Source organism: Suncus etruscus, chromosome 7 (assembly GCF_024139225.1).
Source record: "Suncus etruscus isolate mSunEtr1 chromosome 7, mSunEtr1.pri.cur, whole genome shotgun sequence".
In the NCBI taxonomy this organism is placed as follows: Eukaryota; Metazoa; Chordata; class Mammalia; order Eulipotyphla; family Soricidae; genus Suncus; species Suncus etruscus.
In genome coordinates this window covers 19,148,706-19,159,917 of record NC_064854.1, presented here as the reverse complement: position 1 = coordinate 19,159,917, position 11,212 = coordinate 19,148,706, and the positions used below count along the sequence as shown (strand labels likewise).

The 11,212-nt window shown below is 41.9% G+C and overlaps 1 protein-coding gene across 1 annotated transcript; it reads left to right on the top strand.

Moving 5' to 3' along the window:
* Positions 1 to 537: 537 nt before the first annotated feature.
* On the top strand, positions 538 to 7,169 carry LOC126013871 (cytoskeleton-associated protein 5). The gene has a single exon (XM_049777075.1). It carries the CDS (start codon positions 572 to 574, stop codon positions 6,668 to 6,670), a length of 6,099 nt encoding a protein of 2,032 aa, XP_049633032.1. The 5' UTR covers positions 538 to 571; the 3' UTR covers positions 6,671 to 7,169.
* Positions 7,170 to 11,212: the final 4,043 nt, after the last annotated feature.

Below are 11,212 nucleotides of genomic sequence, written 5' to 3'. Positions count from 1 at the left end.
GTAAATAAGTATGAGTTCTTATCCCTAGTAGATAAGAGCTTGTTTATATATGTGGGATTTACAGAAATATTTTCCCCTGGTGAAAAGGTCCTTCTTTTAAATAGATTAAACAACACTGAATTACATAATGTAAAGCAAACTCAAATTTTTTAAATGAGGCAAGTTTCAGAGTTCACAAAGATTCAAAAATCCAGAAATTATGGGTAATAAACCATCTCATTTATAGATCAATCTAAATAATACTTGATTACCGAATGTACAGCTATGAGATATATTTTGCATAGAAAAATCTTAACTGGGGCTGGAGCGGGGCGGAGGCCGCGGCTGGGTCGGGGTGCGCGTGAGGGGGCGGGGGGCTCCGGGCCTCGAGGCCCCCCCCCCGCTTTCTGGGGGTGGGGGGGTCCGCTGGGCACGGGGGTGTCGGCGTCGCGGCCCAGGCTGGTTCCGGGGCGCGCTGGGAGCCGGCCTCCCCGCCCCTTCACGTGACGGCGGAATGAATGAATGAAGGAAGGAAGGAAAGAAGGATGGAAGGAGGAATTACTCTTAATCCCAAAGAGAAACTGGAAGCACAATGGGAGATGACAGTGAGTGGTTGAAACTTCCCGTTGATCAGAAATGTGAACACAAGCTTTGGAAAGCAAGGTTAAGTGGTTATGAAGAAGCCCTGAAGATCTTCCAGAAAATAAAGGATGAAAAGAGCCCAGAATGGTCCAAATTTTTAGGATTGATAAAAAAATTTGTGACAGATTCCAATGCAGTGGTTCAACTGAAAGGATTAGAAGCTGCACTTGTTTATGTTGAAAATGCCCATGTCGCAGGAAAAACTACGGGAGAAGTTGTGTCAGGTGTTGTCAGTAAAGTGTTCAACCAACCCAAAGCCAAAGCCAAGGAGCTAGGCATTGAGATTTGTCTGATGTACATAGAGATTGAGAAAGCAGAGGCTGTTCAAGAAGAGCTCCTAAAAGGCTTGGACAATAAGAACCCCAAGATCATAGTAGCCTGTATAGAGACTCTGAGGAAAGCCTTAAGTGAATTTGGTTCCAAAATCATCTTGCTTAAACCAATTATCAAAGTGTTGCCAAAACTCTTTGAGTCCCGAGACAAGGCTGTTAGAGATGAAGCCAAACTATTTGCTGTGGAGATTTACAGGTGGATTCGGGATGCTCTGAGACCCCCCTTACAAAATATAAATTCTGTCCAGTTAAAAGAACTAGAAGAAGAGTGGGTAAAATTGCCAACGGGTATTCCTAAACCAAGTAGGTTTCTGCGTTCTCAGCAAGAATTAGAAGCTAAATTGGAGCAGCAGCAATCTGCTGGTGGGGATGCTGATGGAGGTGATGATGATGGTGATGAGGTACCACAGATAGATACTTATGAACTTTTGGAAGCAGTAGAAATTCTTTCCAAACTTCCCAAAGACTTTTATGACAAAATTGAGGCAAAAAAATGGCAAGAGAGAAAAGAAGTCCTGGAAATTGTTGAAGGATTGGTAAAAAACCCCAAACTAGAAGCAGGTGATTATGCGGATTTAGTAAAAGCATTGAAGAAGGTTGTTGGAAAGGACACCAATGTTATGTTAGTGGCTTTGGCAGCAAAATGTCTTACTGGCCTTGCTATTGGGTTAAGGAAGAAATTTGGACAATATGCAGGACATGTTGTGCCAACCATTTTAGAGAAATTCAAAGAGAAGAAGCCGCAAGTGGTACAAGCCCTGCAGGAGGCAATCGATGCAATATTTCTTACTACCACACTCCAGAATATCAGTGAGGATATTTTAGCAGTAATGGATAATAAAAATCCAACCATCAAGCAACAGACTTCTCTTTTTATTGCAAGAAGCTTCCGGCATTGCACTGCTTCTACCCTGCCAAAGAGCCTACTAAAGCCCTTTTGTGCTGCTTTACTCAAGCACATCAATGACTCTGCTCCTGAAGTGAGAGATGCTGCATTTGAAGCTTTGGGTACTGCTTTGAAAGTGGTTGGTGAAAAAGCAGTAAACCCATTCCTCGCTGATGTTGACAAACTCAAGCTTGACAGGATCAAAGAATGTTCAGAAAAAGTAGAGTTGGTACATGGGAAGAAATCTGGACTAGCAGCTGATAAAAAGGAACTGAAGTCTGTGCCAGGAAGAACTGCTGCTTCTGGGTCTGCAGGAGATAAGGACACAAAGGATGTTTCTGCACCCAAACCAGGACCTTTAAAAAAGGTTCCTGCTACCAAGGCTGGCGGGCCCCCTAAAAAAGGGAAACCAGCTGCCTCAGGAGGATCAGGAAGCACTGGAACCAAGAACAAGAAAGGGTTGGAGACCAAAGAAATTGTGGAGCCAGAACTTTCGATAGAAGTATGTGAAGAAAAAGCTTCCGCTGTCCTTCCCGCTACCTGTATACAACTTCTAGATAGCAGTAACTGGAAGGAAAGACTGGCTTGTATGGAAGAGTTCCAAAAAGCTGTTGAATTAATGGACCGAACTGAAATGCCATGCCAAGCATTAGTGAGGATGCTCGCCAAGAAACCCGGCTGGAAAGAAACTAATTTTCAGGTGATGCAGATGAAACTTCACATAGTTGCTTTGATTGCACAGAAGGGAAATTTTTCCAAAACTTCAGCTCAAGTTGTCTTAGATGGGCTGGTAGATAAGATTGGAGATGTGAAATGTGGGAATAATGCCAAAGAAGCTATGACAGCAATAGCTGAAGCCTGTGTGCTGCCATGGACTGCTGAGCAGGTTATGTCAATGGCCTTTTCGCAGAAGAATCCGAAGAATCAATCAGAAACTCTGAATTGGCTATCAAATGCAATAAAAGAATTTGGCTTTTCGGGATTGAATGTGAAGGCTTTCATTAGCAATGTGAAAACAGCACTTGCTGCAACAAACCCAGCTGTCAGGACCTCAGCTATCACCCTGCTTGGTGTGCTGTATCTTTATGTTGGTCCTTCTTTACGGATGTTCTTTGAGGATGAGAAGCCTGCTCTCCTATCCCAGATAGATGCAGAATTTGAGAAGATGCAGGGACAGAGCCCACCTGCTCCAACAAGAGGGATTTCCAAGCACAGTACAAGTGGTACAGAAGAAGGAGAAGAAGGAGATGAGCCAGATGATGGAGGCAATGATGTTGTCGATCTTTTACCAAGAACAGAAATAAGTGATAAAATCACTTCAGAGTTGGTGTCTAAGATTGGAGATAAGAATTGGAAGATCAGGAAAGAAGGCCTCGATGAAGTGGCAGCTATTATCAATGAAGCAAAATTCATCCAACCAAATATAGGTGAACTTCCATCTGCCTTGAAGGGTCGACTCAATGATTCAAATAAAATTTTGGTGCAGCAGACTTTAAATATACTCCAACAGTTGGCAGTGGCCATGGGGCCAAACATCAAGCAACATGTAAAGAACTTAGGCATCCCTATCATCACCGTCCTTGGAGATAGCAAGAATAATGTTCGAGCCACTGCCCTAGCAACAGTGAATGCTTGGGCAGAACAGACTGGCATGAAGGAATGGCTAGAGGGAGAAGATCTTTCTGAAGAGCTCAAAAAAGAAAATCCTTTCTTGAGGCAAGAGCTTCTGGGCTGGCTGGCTGAGAAACTACAGACTCTTCGTTCCACCCCCACAGACCTGATCCTTTGTGTTCCTCATCTCTACTCCTGCCTGGAGGATCGTAATGGAGATGTGCGGAAAAAGGCGCAAGATGCCTTGCCATTTTTCATGATGCATTTAGGATATGAGAAAATGGCCAAGGCTACCGGAAAACTCAAGCCAACATCAAAAGATCAGGTATTGGCTATGCTAGAGAAAGCCAAAGCTAATATGCCAGCCAAGCCTGCTGCACCTGCTAAAGCAACTTCCAAACCTATGGGAGGGTCGACCTCAACCAAATTCCAGTCTGCCTCAGCACCTATTGAAGATTCTGTTTCCAGCAATATAGAGCCCAAACCTGATCCGAAGAAAAACAAAGCTTTAGGAGTTTCTTCTAAAGCAAAGAGTGCTCAAGGGAAGAAAGTGCCCAGCAAAACCAGCTTGAAGGAGGATGAAGATAAATCCGGTCCTGTTTTTATTGTTGTTCCAAATGGAAAGGAGCAAAGGATGAAGGACGAAAAGGGATTGAAGGTCCTCAAATGGAATTTTACTACTCCAAGGGATGAATATATTGAGCAACTAAAGACTCAGATGTCCAGCTGTGTAGCTAAATGGTTACAAGATGAGATGTTTCATTCAGACTTTCAGCATCATAACAAAGCCCTTGCTGTCATGGTTGATCATTTGGAAAGTGAAAAAGAGGGTGTGATAGGTTGCCTGGATCTTATCTTAAAGTGGCTTACTTTGCGGTTTTTTGACACTAATACAAGCGTCCTGATGAAAGCCCTGGAATATTTAAAATTACTCTTCACTCTGCTAAGGGAAGAGGAATATCACCTTACTGAGAACGAAGCATCTTCCTTCATTCCATATCTCATTCTCAAGGTTGGAGAACCAAAGGATGTCATTCGTAGAGATGTCCGTGCCATCCTGAACCGGATGTGCCTTGTCTACCCAGCCAGCAAAATGTTCCCCTTCATCATGGAAGGAACCAAATCTAAAAATTCTAAGCAGAGAGCAGAGTGCCTGGAAGAGCTCGGATGCCTGGTCGAGTCCTATGGCATGAACGTTTGTCAACCCACCCCAGGAAAAGCCTTAAAGGAGATAGCAGTTCACATCGGAGATCGAGACAATGCTGTCCGCAATGCTGCCCTCAATACGATTGTGACAGTGTACAATGTGCATGGGGATCAAGTGTTCAAACTGATTGGAAATCTTTCTGAAAAGGACATGAGCATGCTTGAGGAGAGGATTAAGAGGTCAGCAAAGAGGCCTTCCGCTGCACCAGTAAAACAGGTGGAAGAGAAACCTCAGCGCTTACAGAACATAAATTCCAATGCCAACATGCTTCGAAAGGGACCAACTGATGACATGTCTTCTAAACTCAACCAAGCGCGAAGCATGAGTGGGCATCCTGAGGCATCCCAGATGGTTCATCGAGAATTTCAGCTGGATCTTGATGAGATTGAGAATGACAATGGTACAGTCCGCTGTGAAATGCCAGAACTTGTTCAACACAAACTGGATGACATTTTCGAACCAGTCCTTATTCCTGAACCCAAGATTCGGGCTGTTTCTCCACACTTTGACGATATGCACAGTAATACAGCATCCACGATCAATTTCATTATCTCTCAAGTAGCCAGTGGTGATATCAACACAAGCATTCAAGCTCTGACACAGATCGATGAAGTCCTCAGACAGGAAGACAAAGCTGAAGCTATGTCTGGCCATATTGATCAATTTCTGATAGCTACGTTCATGCAGCTAAGACTCATCTACAACACTCACATGGCAGATGAGAAATTGGAGAAGGATGAGATCATCAAGTTGTACAGCTGTATCATTGGCAATATGATTTCACTGTTTCAGATAGAGAGCCTAGCCCGGGAGGCCTCCACTGGAGTATTAAAAGATCTGATGCATGGCCTCATCACCCTAATGCTGGATTCTCGAATTGAAGAGCTAGAGGAAGGACAACAGGTGATCCGATCTGTGAACCTCTTGGTGGTGAAGGTTCTGGAGAAGTCAGATCAAACCAACATCCTGAGTGCCCTACTTGTTTTGCTTCAAGACAGCCTCCTAGCAACAGCCAGTTCTCCAAAATTCTCAGAGCTTGTTATGAAGTGTCTCTGGAGAATGGTTCGACTATTACCTGATACCATCAACAACATTAATCTAGACAGAATTCTTTTAGATATACACATTTTCATGAAGGTCTTCCCCAAAGAGAAATTGAAACAATGCAAAAGTGAATTTCCCATAAGGACCTTAAAAACATTACTACACACTTTATGCAAATTAAAAGGACCCAAGATCCTTGACCACCTCACAATGATAGATAACAAGAATGAGTCTGAGCTGGAGGCCCACCTCTGCCGCATGATGAAGCACAGTATGGACCAGACAGGGAGCAAATCTGATAAGGAAACAGAAAAGGGAGCATCTCGAATAGATGAAAAGTCATCAAAGGCCAAAGTGAATGATTTCTTGGCTGAGATATTTAAGAAGATTGGTTCAAAAGAGAATACTAAAGAGGGCCTAGCAGAGTTGTATGAATATAAGAAGAAATATTCAGATGCTGACATTGAGCCATTTTTGAAAAACTCCTCCCAGTTCTTCCAGAGCTATGTTGAGAGGGGCCTCCGAGTGATTGAGATGGAGAGGGAGGGCAAAGGCCGACTTCCCTCTTCAACAGGCATCTCCCCTCAGACGGAGGTCTCCTGCATGACCACAAACTCCAACACTGTGTCCTCCATAGTTAACTCAAATGGAGAGGAGGTGGGGCCTTCTGTCTACTTGGAAAGGCTAAAATTCTTGCGACAGCGCTGTGGTCTGGACAACACCAAGCAGCAAGACGACCGGCCTCCTCTCACTTCTCTGCTCTCCAAACCAGCCGTTCCCACCGTGGCCTCTTCCACGGATATGCTGCACAGCAAGCTCTCCCAGCTTCGGGAATCCCGAGAGCAGTTACAGCACTCGGAGCTAGACTCTAACCAGATACACTCTGCAGGAAACAGGCCCCCCTCCTCCACAGCCAACATCGATGACTTGAAAAAAAGACTGGAGAGAATAAAGAGTAGCCGCAAGTGAGGCTGCCCCTCCCTGACCCCTGCAGCTTTATTTTACTGAACTAGAATTCCTCATAGTCGGAACGGCCTCGGCAGGCCTTGCATACACAGACTGGTTGTATGTATCATACGTGGATCTGGGGGAGCAGGCATTGTGGCACAAGTCCATGTACATACTCTGCTTCTATCTGTCAGCGTTCTGCCTCCCTAGCGGGCTGTCTGTGTAGTAGTTTAGTGTACAGACTCGTGAACAGCTGCCCTCCTCTCGGCTCAGCCTAGTTTTACTGTCCTGTTTCTTTGATTTTTAATTGTTTATTTGTAAAGTCGTCCTACTCTTTCCTTACTACTAGAAACTCGTATCATAGTTTTCCATTCTGTTTGTGAGGTCTTTTACCTGTATCCCCAAAGGGTCACTGTATTCTGTATGAATGCATGGCATGATACAACTAATTTAAGAGTCTTTTATAAAAATAAAGTTTGCATTAACTATCAAAAAAAAAAAAAAAAAAAAAAAAGAAAAATCTTAACTGGGTTAAATTGTAAATAATAATACTATTTCTCACTTATGAAGGGATCATAATTTTACTTGACTGTACAACTCAGTGTTTGCTCCACATAATGGATCACTGAGAAAGGTGGAAGGATCCCATTTTCCAGGGGAATAAACTGAAACTTGGAGACACTAAACAACTTGTTCCAGCACTATGGTATATTTATGTAGGATAAAAGATTAGGTGGGTCTTACAGCCCTCATTCATCCCACCCCATGGACCCACTTGAGAGGAGTCAATGCAAAACCTGTTTTCAGTGGTGAGAAAAAAGGACTTGATGTCAAACAGGTATCAAAGCTGCCACAGAGACTCACCAATGAGGATCATGAACACAGAGTTTACAGAATCATCCATTTTCAACAATCCAAGCCACACAAAACCAGCTTCTTTTAACCTCTCTTTGTCTTGTCTTATTGCTCCCAAACCAGAAGAAATGTGTAAGTAATTTCTACTTGTTGATCAATGTTTTGCATTGCAATGTCCCAGCTAGGAAGGATGATAGATCGGGGTTAAGAAAAGACATGATTCACTGTGTCTGTAAGTTTCTAGCTTCTCTTGGTGACAGACCACAGACTACAACCACTTTTGCCATAGGATGTCATAATTTACTCTGAATTGACTCATATACAATCTTCACAGTACCCAAATCCTATATCCTTTTAAAGACTATTTTTAGATTTGGGCAAGGGGAATGGGGATTTATCTTTTCCAGCTGATACTTTTTTTTGTTTTTGTTTTTATTTTGGTTTTTGGTTTTTGGGTCACATCCAGCAGAGCTCAGGGATTACTCCTGGCTCTATGCTCAGAAATAGCTCCTGGCAGGCTTGGAGGACCATATGGAATGCCAGGATTTGAATAACCATCCTTCTGCATGCAAGGCAAATGCCCTACCTCCACGCTAGCCCCATCCAGCTGATACTTTTTTAGTCTAAAATTCATTAAAGAAACAATGACCCCCCAGCATTATATGTTATAAAGAGAAATGTATATAACTGACTCTTCCTTCTGAAGGAGGAATTTTCTATAAATGGCTGGATCTCAGTAGGCACAAACCAAACATTGCAAATGCATAAAATTCTTTATGATAAATATATAAATAGAATTGTATGCTTCAATAAATAAATGCAGTTAGATACTAGTCAGGTTTCTGCTCCTGGGGATAGACATTTACAGTATAGGTGAAAAGTAATTAGTCCTGGTATTTTTAGGTTTCCTGTTTAGGCACTGGCTTACCTGTTGGCACAAGTAGGATCAATCATTGATGTGTCTATGAACATAATCTACCTTCTGGGCTAAAGAACAAGGGAATATCATTTTTTTCTTGAAGAGTATGTAAAAGAATTTCCCATGTGGTGACTGGTATGCCAGTGATATAGATATCTTTGGGAAGCAGTGCTTGGACCATACTTGTTTAAGGTCAGCGTTGACATAGGTCTTTAGCATCAAGGATCCCTCCTAGTAGTGCTTGGGGGACCATATAAAGCACAGGGATCATACCCACACTGGTCACAGGCAAAGCAAAGCATCTTATCTGTTTTCCTATATGCTATTTTAATTGATGTTTGGCATTAAATTAACCATAGAGAGTCAGAATAAAGACAACAACTAAAAACATCTTATATCTACATCATAAGATTGCATTACAGATGTCCTCGGGACAGAAATAAATAGCCTCCTTATTACACAAAATTGACTTGCCTGGAAGAACAGCTATTAATATTTTACCAAGATAGCATGAGAAATGTAAAGATTCCACACTATGGAGATAAAAACAGATTTAAAAAAAAATCCTACAGTTCAGAGGTTGACAAACTCTGTCAAGGACTACTTGATAACTAGTTTGCAGCTGAAAGTCATTTTCTGTTTCAAATGTTCCCCATTTCATCTTCTTCCCTTGTTCTTTGCACACTCTTCTTTCCTTTATTTTTCCCCAACTCCTAAAAACATCACAAACTTCCAAGCTTAAGAGCAGAGATAAGTTCGTGGGTCTGCAAGTCATATTTACTGTTTAATAGTAATAGTATTTACTGGCAATCTGTCTATAAAATTATCTAACCAGGAAGTTTTGTGGATTAGATGTAGTGATGTAAGTGATGAGCTTTTTAAGTTAAGGGCAATTCCTAGACTTTGGCTGTCTGAATGTCCACGAGTTATTTCTTCTACTTCATTTATCTGTGAGTGAGATGTGGGGAAACGAGAAACCCATTTGTGGGTTCATACAATGTTACAGTAGTCACACAAAAATCCTTCAGATCAGTGGCAGCACCTGATGTCATTTTCACTGTCCCGTCATTATCCAAAAGACATATATTTAAGAGCAGTTTTAGGTTCAGGAAAGGGGACAACAATTTTCAATATCTTCCTACTTTACCCCAAAGCACATGTCATCAACATCATTGGCCTCCTGCATCCACCATAGAGGCCACTCTTGCTGCTATCTATCTTGTTATGGGTGTGCATAAATGTGTAATTACATGGATCTTCCATTGTCATGTTTTATGAAGTGTTTTATTTCACTGCCATAATAGTCCTCTGATATCCCAAATCACTGTTTCTCTTGCAAAACATGGCAGCCATTGATATATTCACTGAACCCACACTCTTGCTCTTTCCAGAATGTGTGATAGAGTTGAAATCTTGCAGCATTGGAGCAGATGGTATCGTTGGCCATTGCAGAAATTAAATAAAAGTAATATTTATTAAAATAAATTTCCTGAAATTCATCTTTTTATGGTAAAATTATTTAAATGAAATTATTGTTTTGTCTCAAAACATCACTGAATTCTTTTTTTTTAAATTTAAACATCTTGATTACATACATGATTGTGTTTGGGTTTCAGTCATGTAAAGAACACCACCCATCACCAGTGCAACATTCCCATCACCAATGGCCCAAATCTCCCTCCTCCCCACCCGATCCTTGCCTGTACTCTAAACAGGGTCTCCATTTCCCTCATACATTCTCATTATTAGTACAGTTCAAAATGTAGTTATTTATCTAACTAAACTCATCACTCTTTGTGGTGAGCTTCCTGAGGTGAGCTGGAACTTCCAGCTCTTTTCTCTTTTGTGTCTGAAAATTATTACTGCAAGAATGTCTTTCATTTTTCTTAAAACCCATAGATGAGTGAGACCATTCTGTGTTTCTCTCTCTCTCTCTCTGACTTATTTCACTCAGCATAATAGATTCTGTGTACATCCATGTATAGGAAAATTTCATGACTTCATTTCTCCTGACAGCTGCATAATATTCCATTGACATCACTGAATTCTTAATACATACATGTTGGCCACACCATTAGCATTGATGGATTTGAGGGGAAAGGAAGGGGAATGGAAAGAGGAAGGAAAAAGGTAGGGGAAAGGGTAGGGAAGGAAGGAAAGGGAAGAGAGGGGAGGGAAGGGGAAGGGAAGGAACGGGAAGGAAAGGAAGGGAAGGGAAAGGAAGGCAAAGAAAGAGAAGGGAGGAGAAGGGAGGGCAAAGGAGGGTTAGGGAGGGGAAGGGAAGGGAGGAGAAAGGAAAGGAGAAAAAAGGGGAGGAGAAGGGAAGTTTACAGCAGAGCCCAGAACCCCTCAGACTCAGTAATGAGGAGTATTACCTTCAGTGGAATCAGGTTCCCAAGTGACTTAGAAGCAAACATTTACAAAATTATAAAGAAATTGCAGTATTGAGTGATAGCATCCTTGAATAAAGTTTTATTGAGACACAGCCTTCTCTGTGTATTCTCATAGTATCAACAGAGACAGATCTTTTTCCTTCATCCCCAGCATAGTTCTGAGTTGTTTCCACATAGTTAGGACCTGAAAATCCTAAAATGCTTACCCACTAGCTCTTTACAGAGAAAAATTTGCCAACTTGTCTCTACAGACTCTGAATCTTTTGTTCTACTATTTCTCTTATTGTGATTCTGTTACAGTCATACCTGAGGAATCATATAGAATGTTATAAAAAAAAAAGATTTAAAACGGGGTTGGCTTTGTGCAAGGTAAGATCACTACCTGTGCAATCACTC